Genomic DNA, 20,124 nt, shown 5'->3' with positions numbered 1-20,124 from the left:
CCGATCCCGACGGCCTTTACTGCATGTCACTCCCCCATCTCTCTCCCCATTTCCTGTCAGCCTACTGTCTGTCCCTCCATAAAATATATAAAATAAAGGCGAAAGCCACAAAAAAACATTAAAAAAACAAAACAATACCGTTTCCCAAACACTGGGTCGGGGACCATTTGTGGGTCGCGGACACATTTTTACGGGTCGCTTTTTTTCCCTCTCCTGCATATTGTTTTTGATTATTATCATTTCAAAACATTTTCAAAATACTCCAGATACTCTCCAGAGAGGGGAGGAATCTTCAGTGAATCCACGCTATGAGGCTGGTTCCCCAGAGTTCTGACATAAAGTGTAAACACATTTAGACCTGAGGATGCATCTGTGTCACCTTTATAGCTTTTAACCACTTTAACCATTGTTTTCGACTTTAATTGTTGGCAAATGGCAGATCTACAAGCTCAATAGTGCAGCACCGCACGAGCTTGTAGATCTGCTATTTTTGAAAAATATTCTTTCACAGTGAACGTTTTTAACTCAAATATTTGCTTCTGGGGGGGGGTCCTGGAACAACATATTTTCAGACGGGGGTCGGCGGCCAATTTCATATAATTTTGGTGGTCTTTGACATGAAATAGTTTGATTCAGAAGACATTTTCTAGAATCTGGTCTCTGGTCTTAACCCATTTTAGGCGGGAACCCCTTTTGGTGTTAGCATTACGTTATGCTTTAGCTATTTATAGCAGATCTACAAGCTCGTAGCGCGCCACCGAGTGGCACGCTACAAGCTTGTAGGTCTGCTATTTTTTTTAAATCGAAGGAACGACTGACATGGAAACATAGCCTTTTCAGAAAACTGTCGGGATGGAGAAGACATTTTTTAGAATCTGATCTCGGATCGGAATGAAAACTGTCAGGATGGAGAAGACATTTTTTAGAATCTGATCTCAGGTCAGAATGGGTTAACCCATTCTGAACGGGCACCCATTTTGGTGTTGGCATCATATTATGCTTTAGCTATTGAAAAATAGCAGATCTACAAGCTCATATCGCGCCACCGAGTGGCGCGATACGAGCTTGTAGGTCTGCTATTTTTGACAAATCGAAGAACGACTGACATTTTTTAGAATCTGATCTCAGGTCAGAATGGGTTAATCAGACACAGTGTGTGTCCAGTGGAAACCTCGTATGAATCTGATCTCAGGTCAGAATGTGTTAACAGATGGGTTTTTGTCCTCCCCCCACCAGTCCAACACGCGTCACAAGGTCCTGGTGATGGAGTACTGTCCGTGCGGGAGCCTCTACACCGTGCTGGAGGAGTCGTCCAACGCCTACGGTCTGCCCGAGGACGAGTTCCTCATCGTGCTGCAGGACGTGGGTGAGCAAGCAAAGCACGCCGCCGTGTTCATTTTGACAGCTAATTTAGCCCATTCTGACCTGAGATCAGATTCATACGAGGTTTCCGCCGGACACACACTGGTCCTGATGAACCCGTTCTGACCTGAGATCAGATTCTAAAAAATGTCAGTCGTTCTTCGATTTTTCCAAAAATAGCAGACCTACAAGCTCGTATCGCGCCACTCGGTGGCGCGATATGAGCTTGTAGATCTGCTATTTTTCAATAGCTAAAGCATAACATGATGCCGACACCAAAATGGGTGCCCGGTCAGAATGGGTTAGAAAATAGCCAATCTACATGCTTGCGACACGTCACGTTGTGACCTTGTAGATCGGCTGTTTTCATCATGCGACCGAGCATAAAATGACTTGTCTTTTAGTTCTGCTAGATCTCTTCTCCACTAGTCCCTCCGTGACATTATAGTATTGTAGTCTAGTTTTATTTGTTGACGAAATTGTCAATATTAGCCATAGTTTTAGGCATCATGGCTTAGTTTTTATTTAGTTTTTCTTCGCTTTTCCTCCGTGTAAAACGGTAGTCGACAAACATTTTTCGTCTTCGTTTAGGGCTACGAAATCAACACTAGCTCGCTGGCGGCTAAACATGTACTGATGCCATTCTTTTTCCTTTCCTTTCCGATACCGATTTCTATACCCATAATAATTTGATTAATGTAAATGACATATCTACTGCTGTAACCGTGAAGCTGTCTGAACCTTGCCTAAAACACCCTGGAAAACGCTCCATGCGTCTTGGACTCTTCTCCCTCCTGGCTCCCCCCAAAAAAATGTGGAACAAAACTCCCCATAGAAATCAGAACTCCAGACTCGCTCCCAATTTCCCACGGTAATCTGAAATCTCACCTCTTCAGACTCCACCTCTCACTGTTCCCCACCCTGCCACCTTCTGCCTTTATTGAGGCTTGAGACTGACCTAGATATGACTACCAATTAGACATACCTTGGTCATTCCTTTTCATGTTTTTTTTCTTGTAACTTAGGCTTGTTTTTCGTGACCACAATGTTAAGAATGTAATGTATATAAGCATGATATAAACAGATGCTAGGTCCATTGTTTACCTGACATCCTCTCTCTCTCTGTGTGTGAATCCAGTTGCGGGGATGAACCACCTGAGGGAGTACGGCATCGTTCACCGCGACATCAAACCCGGAAACATCATGCGCGTCATCGGCGAGGACGGACGCTCCGTTTATAAGCTGACAGACTTCGGTGCCGCCAGAGAGCTGGAGGACGACGAGCAGTTTGTCTCTCTCTACGGCACAGAGGAGTACCTGGTAAGACAGAGGAGTACCTGGTAAGACAGAGGAGTACCTGGTAAGACAGAGGAGTACCTGGTAAGACAGAGGAGTACCTGGTAAGACAGAGGAGTACCTGGTAAGACAGAGGAGTACCTGGTAAGACAGAGGAGTACCTGGTAAGACAGAGGAGTACTTGGTAAGACAGGGGTTCACAGAGGAGTACCTGGTAAGACAGGGGTTCCCAAACTGACTCATGTCAAGGACCCCCAAATTGACACTAATTAGCCCACGGACCCCCATTTGAAAAGATATGCCAGGGACCCCCCATAAGAGAAGATTTGTACGGTTCTAGCAGTGATTCTCAACCCGTTTTAATTTCAAGGACTCCCAGTTTGACATGCATTAGTCTACGGACCCTCTTTTAATGGCATTTCTATCTCTGGGACCCCCAATTTATATTATAAAATCAATGTTAATTTAACTCTGAGGGTGTACAATTGGACCCGTTAGGGTCCATTTGGTTCCATTTGTACTCTTGTGATAACATGATGTGTTTGAATCCTTGACATTTACTCACTTACCCGAATACCTGCATAACTGTAGTTCCCTTTAACAGAAGGTGGCATGAACATTTACTGTTCTCAGTCAGTTCATCATAGCTTCATTTGATTGGCTCAGCAGCTGATTTGAACTGGAAACACCTTGATGTTGGTTTCCGGTGCAAATCTGCTGATGAGAAACTGACCCAGAACAGGAAATGTTTATACCACCTTCTGGGAAAGGGAACTATGGTTATGCAATATGAAATGTCGTTTTTCATACCATGAGTGTGTTATTTTTCTGCAGAATTTCGTTAGTCCCTGACGAATTCTGCCTTTGTAATATGGTTGGCCATATTTAAGTTTAAGACAAGTGGATTTATAGAGTTAGGATTACAATTAGGAAAAGATTCAGGTCTTTAGAGATTAGGTTAGATTAGGTTGTCGGACGGACACTGTAACTAAACATTGTTCCGTGCGCGTGTTGTAGCATCCCGACATGTATGAGCGTGCAGTGCTGAGGAAGGACCACCAGAAGAAGTACGGGGCCACGGTGGACCTGTGGAGCATCGGTGTGACCTTCTTCCACGCTGCCACCGGCAGCCTCCCCTTCAGACCCTTCGAAGGGCCGCGCAGGAACAAGGAAGTCATGTGAGTAGCAGCCAGAGCACTCTGCATAACAAAACAAATGTCTTCCGTAATCCAGCTGAACTTTCGTCTCCAACTTCAGTGGAATTCTCTAGCGTTTTTCATGACGAACTGTAGTTTATTACTTGATTGGTTGAATAGTTTATTGTCAGTTTAAAGGTATAGACTGTACATAGAAAAGAAGCCAAAGGCTTATTTCTATTTTGTTCCACAAACAAGATATGATATGAACCGATTATGTAATAATTGTGACAGGCCTACTGATACTAGGCCATGGTTGTTAGTTTATGTATAATCACAGAGAAGCCAACTAATAACTACCATCTCTGGTAGTTATTAGTTAGGTAGAAGTTATTTCTTTATAAACTGAGTTGGTTTGTCATGTTGTTCAGGTATAAAATCATCACAGAGAAGCCGTCTGGGACCATCTCTGGTCAGCAGAAGTTTGAGAATGGAAAGATCGAGTGGAGCACCGAGATGCCGGTGTCCTGCAGCCTTTCCAAGTACGTTCCTCCTACATCCTAACCGTTTTCTGCTAAACCTATGTTTCTATGTCGGTGGCTCTCAAACCTTTTCACGTCAAGGACCCCAAAAATGATATGTATTTGGCCACTGGCCCCCATCTCAAAATAATTTCCAGGGACCCCCCAGAAGCAAAGATTTGAATAAAAAATGTTCGCTGTGAAAGAATATATATTCAAAGATTTGCGCCACATTTTCACGACTTTTCAAAAATGCCAGATTTACACACTCGACTACTCGAAACTACGAGCATCTGACTATTTTTCAACAGTTAAAGTTTAACCCATTCTGAACGGGCACCCATTTTGGTGTCAGCATCACGTTATGCTTTAGCTATTGAAAAATAGCAGATCTACAAGCTCATATCGCGCCACCGAGTGGCGCGATACGAGCTTGTAGGTCTGCTATTTTTGAATAATCAAAGAACGACTGACATTTATTTAGAATCTGATCTCAGGTCAGAATGGGTTCATCAGACCAGTGTGTGTCCGGCGGAAACCTCGTATGAATCTGATCTCAGGTCAGAATGGGTTAAAATAATGGTTAACGGTAAGGTGACAAAGATGAGTTCCAGGTCTCAATGGATTAAATCCGGGAAAGCATTTGTGGGAGAGGGAGAGCGAGGAGAAAAACACAATAAAGAAAACAAAAACCAATACACACGAAGGGACCAACATATGGAAAAGAGAAACAGGTGGTGTTCAGGCCTTGTTCAGCAGTCTGATGGTAGCCAGGTGAAATCTGGTGCTGGTCTATAAAGCTTGCTGAGCTTGCCAACATATATTGATCGTGTGTGAACTCAGGTCATCTGGGACAGGTCTGCTCTCTGTCCCTAGATTTAGAACTAAAACGTGGAGAAGCAGCATTTAGTTTTTATGCTCCATGTAACGGACAACTCCAGACTAAACTAGAAAAAGTGCCCTTCTGGGCACAGGTCTCCACCAGGATAGGAATGTAGGACATTGCAGCTTGCCTTCATCTGGTGGTTGGATACAAGGGCAACAAAAGTAAAAAATTCCAGGCAAAGGTTTTTCCTTGGCCTCTAGGGAGTTGGCATACAAAGTTATCCACAGATCCGTGCAGTTAGAGGTAAAAACACTTTTCGGCCAGTTATAGCGCCACCTTGAGGCTGAGTTGAAATTGTTCATGTGGCATTTCGTCCTCGGCCTAGTGGGAATGTGGGTGCACAATTTCACGGAAATCACGCGATGTGTTCATGATTTGCAGCATTTTGTTTGAAACTGAGCACACTTTGGAAGCCAATCTTAACCAATCAGGATGCTGTCTGAGAAATCTGAAAGACCCGTTTCGTTGAATGGCTCTAGAGAGACTGTGTACCAATTTGCGTGATGTTTGGACAAAATCTGTAGGTGTACTGTGCAAAAACTTGTTTTGCACAAAGTGGCCTCCTGGTGGCGCTATAACAGGCCGTTCTGGAAAGTTTGGGGCAGAGGTTCATCGTTGGCATCCAGGGAGTGTGTGTGCAAAATTTGGCATCGACCGGGTTAACGGTGGCCGAGATTAGCTTCTCACGGACACACACGGACGGACACACACACACACGGACGGACGGACGGACGGAGTGCAAAACATACTCTCCCCCCATGCCTTCGGCCTGGTGGAGACAATAACATATAGGGGTCGATTTAGGACTTCTATTTTACTTACTTCTATATTACTAATCTAATTACAGTATTATGATCTGGGGGCGTGTAGTATGTCATATTGCAATTTTGGGCATGTTAAGAAGCGCTTTTGACACCCCGCGGAGTGCGCAAAACGGCCTTGAATTAGTCATGGGTGTGTTTAAGGCGTGTTTGAGACGTACCCAATCAACATGTCCGTACTATTCTCTTTACCAGTCAGCTGATGTCACATACGGAATGCGCACTTTGGGGATCGTGGTATGACATTTCTTCAGGCTGGCACCATAGAAGACATGACATGCCTTTGTCACATTTGGGTTAATTATTCCTATTGCACTGCATGCTGTCACCTTTATGCCTCAAAAGAACAGACCCACCTTTCAGATCGGAATGGAATTGCGAGTAGATAGCAGCATATTGGCAAATTGGCAATCCATGCGTAATTAATTAATTCGATAACGATAGAACCATGTACCATACAGCGAATGAAAGCAAGATTCCTAAGGAATATGGAGATTTTTACATTTAATAAAACGGTTGAGAAATGAGAGAACCATGAGTGTTTATAGGCTAATATCAACGTTTTTTTATGAAAGACCAAACGGGCTGTGAACTTGAAGAGCTCAATCACCATCCCGACACGGAAGAAATATAGCCTAGTGCATGCATGTATATGCACTGTTGCACTTGCACACAGTAGCCTACACACGCTCTTTATTTGTTTCTATTGAAAAACACCAGTAAAATAACGTTTATTATATTTTATTTCATTCAAGTCACGACGAAGGAATGAGTTGAATGCGTGCTGCGTAATGCTGTGGCCCCGATGGTATGGTCTTCGCTGAGTTCGCTCGTAGCATTTTATTGAAGAAGACTTGAATCGGGTGTGATACAGCATATGAAAGCACATTTCCCACGGATTATGGAGATGTTTTTATTTATTTTTAAGGTTGAGAAATGAAAGAATTATGGCCGTTTCTAATCTCAACATTTTTTTTTAAAAGACGCAAAACTGCCATGTCTCATAGAAACAAGTAAATAGGTCTATAAAAATAAGCGCATATAACAGGGGTCTGTAACCTATTTTAAATGAAGTGCCATGTTTTTATTTTCTAAATAGTGAGTCTGCCATATCCAGATTAATTTGAATGACACCACATTAAAATAAAAAAACATATTTTGATTGTCCACAAATATAAAGTTCTTCCTTCTTTTTAAATATGTTCTTGCACATTGTTATAATGATCATTATATATCCCCCTGCAGTCAGAGTTCATAGTTTTAATGAATGAATGTGATGCATTGTGAGCTGGTATAGATCTGCTATTTTCTAAAGTAATCTTTTTATTTAATTTTTGGATTAGCTGTCCTTAGTTGGGCAAATGCATTCATCTGGGGATCCTTGACATGGGAATGTGCTGTGTGAGGATCACTGGTTTAAACAACATTAGGAGAAAAGCCCAAATAACCACTTTAGAAACAAGAAAAACAACCACACAGAAAGCAACTTTACAGAAAAATAAGCCGCTTATAATAAACAGACATGGCAACACTCTACCAGCCTCCCAGAGCCGTGTCAAATCAAACAGTGCTTTTTGCGTTTATGAGGTGGTCAGACCCACGTCTAATCGTTATGCGCTGAGTGTCTTTAGGTCAAGGGGCTTAATAGCAAATTGCGCAAAGCGAAAATAATTAACATATGGACACTCCCACAATGCTAAAATATTCAGGACCGCGGTAAGCCATAATGTGTGTGCGTTCAACACGGGTCAGTGCGTTCAACACGGGCCGATATGCCTTTCATAATACGAATGTGCGCAGAGCGAGGCCAATTTATGTATTTCCATTGGTAAAACGCACCTTCAAAATCTACCCAATAGGCTCATTTTCCTAGTTCTATTGGGTAACAGGATAGTTGGGCACTACGGCATGGATTAAAGTTCTCAGTCGCCACAACTGATTTCAGTCATTTGGATTCCATTGAGTTCCAGCATGTCTTCTGTGAAAGCATGCTGTGCGACGTGTTGTGAGCTTGTAGATAGGCTATTTTCGGTCATTAGTTATTATTAAGATGAAAGAGTTCTAGAAATAGAATACAAGTTTAGAAGCATCTTCCATGAACATGAATGGTCTCAGAAATGTCATAAAAGCCGTCATTGCCTCAAATCTGTGATTTCTTCAGCTGGTTGGCTGTTCTGTGGAAAAGCAGCAACAATAGGTATTTAGAATGATCATACCTAAACATCATCATTACATTTTCAGTCTTGAGATTTTATTTTGTTTTATTCCATGCACTAGGGACATCTGGGCACCTTGACGTAAAACGGACTTTTACAGAACATGTTAAAAAGAAATTGCAAAAATGGCCTTAAAGGAGAATTCCATACTAAAAGGCTTTCTTACCTTTCTTTGTAGTAGTTACGTCCCCACCAAAGAGGTCCAGGTGTTATTTTGTGCAAAAGCTCCTTATTGGCTGTTTCCCCTACCATAAGCCCTAAATGAATTGCATTGAATTGAATGGGAATTGAATGGGGCTATGGGGTGTTGTGCTAATTTGCTTATTTCCATCGCTCAAAATTATAATTTCTTTGTATATATCCTCTCTTCATAATGCAAATAATATCCCAAGCGGCACACTTTACTACTTCTTTGATGGAAATAAGCGAACTAGCATTACACCCCATAGCCCCTTTCAATTCCCATTCAATGCAATGCAATTCATTGAGGGCTTATGGTAGGGAAAATAGCCAATAAGGAGTTTTTGCACAAAAAAACACCTGGACCTCTTTGGTGGGGACGTAACAACTACAAAGAAAGGTAAGAAAGATAAGAGAGAATTCTAGCATGGAATTCTCCTTTAAAGGGATATTTCACTTTCAGGTCATTTTATCATCTACTCAGGCTTTTGTGAACACCCCAGAGTAGATGATAGTCTTTTTTTAAAGTGAAATGTCCAACTCTCTATGCTATTTTAGTCTGGAGTTGTCCTTGAATATTTCACGCAAAGCACATTGCCGTGTCGTGGGAGAAATGTGCTGGGAAATAATCTTGCCTTGACCTTGCCGTCCTTCCAGGGGTCTCCAGAGCCTGCTGACCCCCGTGCTGGCCAACATCCTGGAGGCGGACCAGGAGAAGTGCTGGGGCTTCGACCAGTTCTTCGCCGAGACCAGCGACATCCTCCACCGCACGGTGGTGTACGCCTTCAGCCTGCAGCAGGCCACGCTGCACCACGTGTACATCCACGAGTACAACACGTAAGATAATCCTACTGTACCGTGTGTACTAACCGGCTCAGTGGCCTTGTGGTTAGAGTGTCCGCCCTGAGACTGGGAGGTCGGGGTTCAATCCCCGGCCGGGTCATACCAAAGACTCTAAAAAATGGGACCCAGTGCCTCCCTGCTTGACACTCAGCATCAAGGGTTGGATTGGGGGGTAAGTCCCTGCGACATACTAGCGTCATGTCCAGGGGGTGTACTTGTACATCAAGCTGCCTCACGCTACAGAAACAGGAGATAGGCTCATAGCTGCCCTATGGGCCTCATGGCTCTGCAAGGCTACTACTACCATGTGTACTATTCACAAGTACAACACGTAAGATAATACTACTGTACCATGTGTACTCTGTACATTCACGATTACAACACGTAAGATCTACTTTACCGTGTGTCATCAAAATAAGAACATTATAACGGTGTTTAAAAACAAAATGTAGAATTTGCCACGGACACATTTAATAATAATAATTACAACCTACAAGCTCGTAGCGCGCCACCGAGTGGCGCGCTACGAGCTTGTAGGTCTGCTATTTTTGAAAAAATCAAAGAACGACTGACATTTTTAGAATCTGATCTCAGGTCAGAATGGGTTAATCAGACCAGTGTGTGTCCAGTGGAAACCTCGTATGAATCTTATCTCAGGTCAGAATGGGTTAAAGCTTGTAGTTATAATCCCAGGGTCTAGGGGACCCCGAGGAGTTCCAGGGGGTCCACTCTCCAGCTAAATGATAGTCTCCCAGAGATAGAAATGCCATTAAATGGGGGTACGTAGCCTGTTGCATATCAAACTGGGGCTCCTTGAAATGAAAATGGTTGAAATTCATTGCTAGAGCCGTAAAAATCTTCTCTTATGGTGGTACCTTGGCATATATTTTCAAATGGGGGGGGGGGGGGGTCCGTGGGGCTAATGAATGTCATTTTGGGGGTCCTTGACATAAAAACGTTTTTGGAACCTCTGCACTACAGGGCGACACTGTTCCAGGAGCTGATGTCTCGCCGGACTAGCATCGCCCCTCACAACCAGGAGCTGCTGTACGAGGGGCGCCGCCTGGTGCTGGACCCCAACCGGCAGGCCAAGAACTTCCCCAGGACCACCCGGGACAACCCCATCATGTTTGTGAGCCGAGAGTCCGTCGCCACCGTTGGACTGATCTTCGAGGACCGTGAGTAGTAGTAGTGGTGGTGGTAGTAGACCTAACCTGACTCCGCCACACGGTGGCAGCATTGAGTTTCACAACAGTGTTGCTTTTGACAGCAGATTTAGATTTTGGTTTTAGTCATGGTCTCTCGAATAGTTTTCAATTCCTCACATTTTAGTCACCTGGAATGTTTTAGTGTTAGTCTACCGGTAGTTTTAGTCAACTAAATTTCATAGGATTTTAGTCGACTAAATCTACAGTTGATTTGGTCGACTAAAATGTATTTTGGCGGGCCTTGATGCTGTCGTAATGGCTGATTTTACACTTGCTATTTCCAGAATGCAACCAAGTGTAAAATTACTTGTGTCCTTTACTTATACTGGATCTCTTGTCCGCTAGTCCCTTCCTAACATTTTAGTCTAGTTTTTATTTGTTGACGAAATTGTCAATTTATTTAGTCTTAGTTTTAGTCATCATAGCTTAGTTTTCATTTCGTTTTCGTCAGTGAAAAAAGGTATCATTGTCATTAGTCGACGAAATCAACACTGGTCCTCAAGTTCACTTTGTTCACATTGTGAACTTGTGGACTGCGTTGGATGGTGGCAGTGATATAGTGATGTCACTATATCACAGTTTTTTTCATTGGCACGTTTGACTGTCAAGGTTTCAGCTTCCAGGAAGAAACCCTAAATACAAATACAAATTGCACATATGAACCATTCCAAGGGGTACTGTCACCTCATAAACACATTGAAAAACTGGAAGAAAAAAATCATGGCACACCTTGGAGTACAGTACTTGAGTACTTAGTTAGACACTGATACCTGCTGCTGCTAGAAGAACTTCAAACAAAGCCACTGAACGCTGACCCCTGTCGTTACAGCCAGCCCACCTAAAGTCCAGCCTCGCTATGACTTAGACCTGGACGCCAGCTATGCAAAGGTACACACACACACACACACACACACACACACACACACACACACACACACACACACACACACACACACACACACACCTTAAATTATATTTATGCAACTTGCATACAGACTGAAAGGTGTATGAACTGTATATAAAATAAATTAAACAAATACTCAGATATAGTGCAACTTTCTGACTAAGGTCACATTCTCACCTAATACTTCGGTAGACTCAGATCCGTATGGGCGGGGAATTGGGATTATTGCATTTTTAATTGGCTGGGGTTTGCCTTCACACTGTCATTCGCAGCAATTGGAAACGCAGCAGAGGGGACCTTTATCAATGTGTTCCATTCATAAACTATAGCCTACACAGTGAAATCTATGGTGATAAAATTACACTCATAACGTGCATGTGTCGTGCCGTCTGGGACCCCCCCCCCCCCCTCTCTCTCTCTCTCTCTCTACGCACGCAGCCGCCACACACTGTTCTTTTGGGCATGGAGGCACAGCGCTGCATGAGCGCACTGATATAACTCCCCAGTCCCACACAGTGACAGCACTCCATGTTTACGGCACGCACAGACAGACAGACAGAATATTATGTAGGCTATAATACACTGCAGTGTTTTTATGTGTTTTTATGTGTTTTCTTAAGCAATTGATTAATGTACACGTCCTCATTTCGATCAGGGCTTCAGTCTCCTTATTCGACCACGTCTATCCACAGTAACGGGACATCTTTGCGCTGCGTAAAATATGCCTTCTCCGTCTCCAACTGTGTTCAGCTCCTCACCCGCCACATTATGTTTGCTTCATTTCCTTTATTTACTGCGGATTGCATTCACACCTGCACCGAATCGTAGTCAAGTGCGATTCGAAGCGAAGCGAAACCCACGTTTTTGGGCGGAGTAAAATGCGGTTATTTGCTGCGCATTAGGATTCGAATGAGCCTTCACACCTGCCAAACGAAGCGCACTTTCTGACAATGCGCAGCAGGATTCGTTTTAATCGCAGCAAAGCTCTCTGGTATGAATGCGACCTAAATGAAGAATTTGCATTTAGTTTCCACCATAGAGCTCTTCTCCACTTTCACATTTCCCATTGTTCCAGTGTGTAACACACACACACACACACACACACACACACACACACACACACACACACACACACACACACACACACACACACACACACACACAATCTAAAATAATTGTGATTATCTCAAGTAATTGCGATTGGGCCTATAGTAGCAGTAAGAGCCATTTGAGAGAGCTGATGAGCCAATGATGTCACTGCATGGCATTGTCAATTTGTCAATCAAGGCCTAGGTTGCCATGGTTACGGGGTATTTAACCATAGACTGTAAAAAATATGGACAAAGCGTTCGCCGGGTCTAACATGGACGTAAAATGAAGCCTGTTATTCCTGCACTGTAAATCGCCATCTTTCTAGATCCGTTTGGTACCAGCTGGCCATTGGCTGGCTCCGTTTTGGACCAGCTGGCCATTGGCTGCCCAGACAACGAGGCGGGACTTCCCCCCTTCTTCTCCGTTGGTTTTTATTTTGACTCGAGTGGGAGGGGAATCCCGATCATAGACTGTAACGGTAGCCACGCCCCTCAGAACATACGCGATGTTTTTTTTTCTTTATGGTAATTTTTTTAATTAATGGGACCATAATTTTCCAAAAAAAATATTATGACATTAGAAATGAGACTTTAAACTAGTGACTGGAAGAAGAAAGTATTCATGACCATGTTTATTAAGGTAATACAGTCTAGGTGAAGTTGGGCCAAAATACATGGGCCTCTATGGAGCTATGGGGCTTTTTGGGTCCGGTCCAGCGCCACAACAGGCCATTATATGAACTACCGATTTCAAATGAGGCTTCACGAAATATCTGGCTGACTGCCCCCCTGGCCCAGAAGGGCACTTTTTCTAGTTTAAAAATGTTCCAACTTTGTTGACTCTTTTGAAAGCTTCCCCAGAAAACGCTGATAGAATTTGCAGCCTGCATCATCACAAAAGGCTGTTTTCAGGATCTTTTATTTATTTAACATAATTATTATAAAATATCTGCTAAAACCGATATATTAATATTAGACATAGTGTTCACATTCACAGGTGCTTTTGTGGTGTTTTTCCCCCCCGTCCAGACCTTTGCAGGTGACATCGGGCACCTCTGGAAGACCTCTGAGTCACTGTTGGTGTATCAGGAGCTGGTGAGAAAAGGGGTGCGTGGATTGATGTGAGTACTGCCAAATGGTTATTTCATTTTACACTTAGTCCACGTGAGCCTGTAGGTATGCCGTTTTAACACATTCTGACCTGAGATCAGATTCACACGAGGTTTCCACTGGACACACACTGGTCTGATCAACCCATTCTGACCTGAGATCAGATTCTAAAAATGTCAGTCGCTCTTCGATTTTTCAAAAATAGCAGACCTACAAGCTCGTAGCGCGCCACTCGGTGGCGCGCTATGAGCTTGTAGATCTGCTATTTTTCAAAAGCTAAAGCATAGCATGATGCTAACACCAAAATGGGTTCCCGTTCAGAATGGGTTAAGAACTGTGTTCCAAAAATAAACAAATGCGCACGGCGGTTTGACTCGTATGGATATGAAGCATCAACCGACATCGAGAAAACGCTAATGTTGCCGCCGCCAAATTTGTTACATTTTCCCCAGAAACGGACTGCATCAAATATGAGGGTAACTTGACTGCCGTAAACGATATAGAGGCGGCTTGTTTATCTTTGGACCACAATGCTTATATGTGATTATTTTAAGATGGCCCGATGATATTCTCCAATTGAGAAATTACTTCCACCAAACCAAGCGATGAGCGAGTGACATCAGGACTTCTCTATTTAACAATTTGGCTTTGAACGTAAGCTCTAGATGAGTAGGATGTAACTAATGCATTCCTTCTGTCACTCTATACATTTAACCTCTTTGTCCATCGATCCGTCCGTCTGTCCGTCCGTCAGTGAGTTGATGAAGGAGGACTACACTGAGATTGTGCACAAGACAGCAGAGGTTATCCATCTATGTAACTATTGCACCCAGATCCTGGAGAGGACGGAACAGCTGTGAGTTGCACGCACATGCGCACACACACACACACACACAAACACAGTATTTTTGTGCACTACAGAGCAGTGTTCATCTTGACAGAAAATTCTGATTTAGTCTTATTTCATTAGCAGACCAGATAGTTTTTGTCCTAATTTTGTCATCTGAAATGGTTTAGTGGCTGAACTAATGATAATCTATCCAAGTCTTTAGTCAAATAAATGTTTGACTAAATGTTTGACAGCTGTAAAACAACATAAAACATGTCTTGTTGTTATTTTAGTATCGAATGACAAGAAATAAGTACATGCCCTTGATCCAGTGTTAATTTTGACAGCAAATTCTCATGTAGTCTTAGTCTTTTGAATAACACACCACACGCGGGTGCCGAGGGCCCTGAGCCATACCAAATCAAAAGGCCCCATGCATGTGCAATTCGCATGCGTGCATGTGATTCGCTGCATGCATGTAACACAATCAAGAACGACACTTTGTGTCCAGTGAATGAACGCACGTGCGTCCAGTGTCCAGTGAATGAACGCACATGCGTTCAGCGCACCGCCAGCACTATCACCGCTGCTCCCAGAGAGTTATAAGGCTTCTCCCTTACATTTTTCAATGGAAGCAACAGCTGTACCTATTTGAAATGGTCTTACACAGCAGGGCACTGCAAGCTGTGAGTTCCATTGATAATCCGGGCCTGACCACACGTCTTATTTTGATCATCTGAAATAGTTTAGTCTTAGTCGACCAAATGTCAAAATATGTAGTCTTTTAGTCTTAGTCAACCAAATGAACACTGCTTACACAGGGACTCCCACAGTGTCTTTGTATAGGTTTGTGTGACTCGTGGTGTCCGTGTGTCATCATTGTTTGTCTCATGGTGTCGTTCTCTAGGTTCGAGGTGCTGATGCAGGCCAACATGCTGTCGTCAGAATACGACCAGATCTCCGACATGCGCAAAAAGGTTTTGAGAGTGAGTTCACCGCCAACCCCCGGAGCCTCATTTATGCTCCGTCGTGCGACCGCGTCACTCGTCGATCATAGCATCTGCGGGTTGTTGTGACTATGTTTTAACTGACATTGACGTGTCTGTAATGCTATGCATCACTGTATGACAACAACGGTCTCACCTTTGTAACGTGTGTGTGTGTGTGTGTGTGCGCACTGCAGATCTCCAGCTCCCTGGAGCCCATGGAAAGGACAACACAGGACATCAAGAACAAGATCATGCCAGGGGGTCAGTTGTCAGAAACATGGATACAGCAAGTGGGGACACACCCAGAAGATCGCAAGTATGTATTCGCGTGTGTGCGTGTGTGTGTGTGTGTGTGTGTGTGTGTGTGTGTGTGTGTGTGTGTGTGTGTGTGCGTGCGTGCATGCATTGTGCACCCATGCGTCCAGTCCAGGGGGGCAGTCAGCCAGATATTTCGTGAAGCCTCATTTGAAATCGGTAGTTCATATAATGGCCTGTTGTGGCGCTGGGCTGGACCCAAAAAGCCCCATAGCTCCATAGAGGCCCATGTATTTTGGCCCAACTTCACCTAGACTGTATTACCTTAATAAACATGGTCATGAATACTTTCTTCTTCCAGTCACTAGTTTAAAGTCTCATTTCTAATGTCATAATATTCTTTTTGGAAAATTATGGTCCCATTAATTAAAAAAATGACCATAAAGTCGCGTATGTTCTGAGGGGCGTGGCTACCGTTACATTCTATGATCGGGATTCCCCTCCCACTCAAGAGTCTTCTCCTCCCACTCGAGTCAAAATAAAAACCAACGGAGAAGAAGGGGGGAAGTCCCGCCTCGTTGTCTGGGCAGCCAATGACCAGCTGGTACAAAACGGAGCCAGCCAATGGCCAGCTGGTACCAAAAGATGGCGACTTACATCAGGAATTAGCATATCATTACAGGCTTCATTTTACATTCATGTTAGACCCGGGGAACGCTTTGTCCATATTTTTTACAGTCTATGGTCCAGTCACATGCTGTGCAGCAGTGCGCACACATCAAAGCAGGGTCTCGGTGTGTGAGTGTTGTCATGTCTCTACAGTGTGGAGAAGATCAAAGTGCTGCTGGATGCCATCTCTTCCATCTACCAGCAGTTCAAGAAGGATAAGGCGGAGAGGCGTGAGTACATGAGCCGAGCGAACACAGGGAAATGCTTCTTAATTAACATTTTGACTGCCACCATTGAACTCCGGCGCTGTCCCTTTACCAGAGTTGGGGTCCGTTACTCATAAAAGTAAGGCACTACATATTACATATTACTTTTGAAAAAAGTTATGCCTTACATTACTTTATTACTCCCTGGAGAAAGTAACTAGTTACATTACTCGTTACATTACTTTTGCGTTACTCCATAAAATCGCATGTCGCATTGTCACATAATTTACCACTTAACAAATCTTTATAATCCTAATAAGGAGGACATACACAACATCTTTCTTTATGCTCTTTACCAGGTTGTGGAGGAATAAAACAAAATGGGCCTTTCCAAAACGGTCTAGTGCAGTGGTTCCCTTGACCTTGTAAAACTTTTTCTATGCAAACTTCTAATCAATTCTTCAATCAATCAAATCAAATATATTCAAATAAAAATAATGAGACTGAGAGAAATCAGTAGCCTATATGTTCACAGTGCTTTAGGATCCCTTTCTTTATGATGTGGAGTTCCCTGCTCCATGCTCATTAAATGTAGTTTTTCATGTCGGCATATTTGGTTTATTCATCTCTGCATTAACTAACTAGTGATTGTGACTCTGAGAGCACATACATTCTACAACAAACAAGACCCTCCCAGCTGGCAGTGTTGCCAGGTTTTGGAAGAGAAACAAGCAGCCATGTCTATGAAAACAAGCCCAAAAGAAGCCTGACTATGCTATTATAAAACAAGCCCAAAGTCGCTTATAATAAGCGGACATGGCAACACCCCAACTGCTCCGTGACAGTGGGAGACTGGCTCGCTGTGAGCAGTGCTTCTGCGGAGATTTTAATACCGAAACGACGTAAATTTGACATGTTCTAGTCCGCGACTCCAGCGCACCATTACTGTTAACTCATCTCCGTTGTGTGCATTAGTCCAAAGCAACACTGCTGAAAGCAGCCACATGACGCAATTAAGTAACGAGTAACTGCAGCACTAAAGCGACCAGTAACTGTAGTGTGATTATCAATTTTGGAGGAGTAGTGTCGTTATATTACTCGCTACCGACCAAAGTAGTGTCGTTACAGTAACGAGATTTTCCGTTACTCGTTACACCCAACTCTGCCCTTTACTGCCAACATGATGTACGGGGCCTTTTATTTTCAAAACCCCCAAATTCACCCCAATGAACCGTAAGTAAAGATGGCCGTCTATGACTGCTCAGAACTCATCCAAACTCGTCCCTAGGCAATGAGTTAATAGTCCGGCAGCTGACGGACTTCTTTTGTTTAAAGTGGGAAATTTGGTATATAGTCTTATTTTTTGGCCTAAAATATATACTACGGTATATACATACATTCATGACAACCCCCTAGTTTAACATGTCACATGCTACTTAAAGCAAAAGGAAAGTTTGCCATTTTTGCCAGCCATAGGATGTTAGTGGTAGGGTCACAAGAAACCCCTATAAAAAAGAATGCCCAATACTTTCAGCCGGTCAGCATGAATGTACCGGTATGTATACAGACAATATTTTAGGCCAATAAAAAAGACTATATACCAAATTTCCCACCCGTCCACCTCGGCTGCCGGACTATAAGACCTGAGGCCGATTCTTCCAATGCCTTCTAATGCCTTTCAAAAATGTTCAAAAATAGCAGATGTACAAGCTCGCTGACGTGACGTGTGAGCTTGAACATTTGGTATGTTTTATTTTATTTTTTAACCATTCTTTGTTCTTTTTGAGGCACCTTTAACCACTTAAACCCTAGCATCACAATATTGAGTGTAGAAATATTATTATTTATGGGTACATTTGCCTTACATACACAAAGTGTACACTCTCAGAGTTACAAATTGATAAATGAAGAATGATTTAGCTGTGTTCCTACTGTATGCAATACTACCGGTAGTATGCATAGAAGGCAATATGTGATTCCAGGTCTGCTCTTCCTGTCCTTTCCATTTAGGTCTACCCTACAATGAGGAACAGATCCATAAATTTGACAAGTAAGCTGTGTGTGTGCGTGCGTGCGTGCGCGCGTGTGTGCGTGTGAGCGTGCGCGCACTGTAGCATGTGTGGGCATGCTTTATTTGAGCTAGATATGAATATTATGTCTACAATACAATGAATACATGCAGAGGAGAACTTAATTTCCCCTACTGTGTCGTAGAGTGACTCCTCTGTTTGAGGTTAAATCAATCAAAACTTGCTAGTACAGGGTTCGATCCCCCTTTTTCCTTTTGAACTGCCTAACTATGGCATAGAGCAGGGGTCCTCAACTAGAAATACTGAAGGTCCACAAATATTCTTTGAATAAGACCATGGTCCAGTCTCATGCGCACGCAACTACAATTGCGGGTCGCGGGCCACGTGGGCCCCACGGCGTGGGGCTGCCCCCCTCGCCCCCCCACCCCTAGAAACAACTATGCCTGTTTAGTACAGTCAAACCAAGCTATACAAACCGGGTCCCATCCCAACCAACACTGGGGTGGCAGAGTATGAAAATATTTTTTTTTCACTTTGACAAATATTCATTATTCACACCTCCAAAAATCTAATTTTGCTCATTCAACTGAATGTGTCACTGCTAGTGAGCCAGGTTGCGGTTGACTTTTTTCCTTCTCTTTATTCTTTTTTTTTAAATGTTTTTCGCCTTTATTTTATATTTTTTATGGAGGGACAGACAGTAATAGCATACGTTATGAGATTGTAGATCTGCTATTTTCACTACTTAATAATGAGAGAGAGAGAGAGTTGAATGGAAGACAAAAAAGAGGATAATTTCTCGCGACCCATACAAAATTATCCGCGACCCAATCATGGGACCCAACCCACTGTTTGAGAAATGCTCTTCTGCATACCTCGGTGGTAACCAATGGTGTGTGTGTGTGTGTTTCTTTTTCTCCTCCGCAGGCAGAAGTTGGTCCTCCATGCTAGCAAGGCCAGGTCTCTGTTCACAGAGGAGTGTGCCATGAAATACCGCCTCTTCATCTCCAAGAGCGAGGAGTGGATGAGGTGAGTAGTTCCGCCAACTGGGCCTCAAACTACTGCTAAACATAGGCAAGCACATGAGATGATACTACACTGGGGCTGACGTTAATACAACCGCTGTCACTTCCAACACGGCAACGACCCACGTTGGGGACAGCCATCGATGCTATGTGGAAAGAAAGTTACCTTTTTGGGTGATTTGAACCCGACAATGCACTGACACCCTTTTGTCCTTAATGTCTAATATCATGTACTGTACAGTATATAGTATCGTTGCAGTCGGAATGAAACTACCTAACTCCATGTGTATTTATTTTTTCTTTCATGAATCAATTCTATTGAACACCCTTTACATCTGTGTCCAATGGAAAGTAGTAAAAAAGCGCTTCGGACAAAACCTCTTAACTACATTGGACAATCAAACTTGCTAAAGCAATTAACCCATTTTGGGCAGGAACCCATTTTGGTGTTGGCATCATGTCGTGCTTTAGCTATTGAAAAATCGAAGAGCGACTGACATAGAAGACATTTTTAGAATCTGATCTCAGGTCAGAATGGAAAACTGTC

At 43.3% G+C, this 20,124-nt stretch overlaps 1 protein-coding gene across 1 annotated transcript in view; it reads left to right on the top strand.

The window, feature by feature from the left end:
• tbk1 (TANK-binding kinase 1) overlaps positions 1–20,124 on the top strand; it is a 31,770-nt gene that overhangs the window by 8,412 nt on the left and 3,234 nt on the right. Inside the window, exons 4-17 of the mRNA XM_083757885.1 lie at positions 1,237–1,366; positions 2,501–2,682; positions 3,676–3,836; positions 4,226–4,336; positions 9,076–9,255; positions 10,243–10,439; positions 11,299–11,357; positions 13,494–13,585; positions 14,329–14,430; positions 15,311–15,389; positions 15,587–15,708; positions 16,470–16,546; positions 18,533–18,572; positions 19,480–19,581. Of these exons, the coding sequence (XP_083614011.1) occupies positions 1,237–1,366; positions 2,501–2,682; positions 3,676–3,836; positions 4,226–4,336; positions 9,076–9,255; positions 10,243–10,439; positions 11,299–11,357; positions 13,494–13,585; positions 14,329–14,430; positions 15,311–15,389; positions 15,587–15,708; positions 16,470–16,546; positions 18,533–18,572; positions 19,480–19,581 (1,634 nt within the window). The remainder of the gene's footprint in view (positions 1–1,236; positions 1,367–2,500; positions 2,683–3,675; positions 3,837–4,225; positions 4,337–9,075; positions 9,256–10,242; positions 10,440–11,298; positions 11,358–13,493; positions 13,586–14,328; positions 14,431–15,310; positions 15,390–15,586; positions 15,709–16,469; positions 16,547–18,532; positions 18,573–19,479; positions 19,582–20,124) is intronic.

This window comes from Protomyctophum parallelum (genome assembly GCF_964188405.1).
Source record: "Protomyctophum parallelum genome assembly, chromosome: 22".
NCBI classification, from domain to species: domain Eukaryota; kingdom Metazoa; phylum Chordata; class Actinopteri; order Myctophiformes; family Myctophidae; genus Protomyctophum; species Protomyctophum parallelum.
The sequence above is the reverse complement of the archived record's forward strand: the minus strand, read 5'-3'. Positions and strand labels throughout refer to the sequence as shown.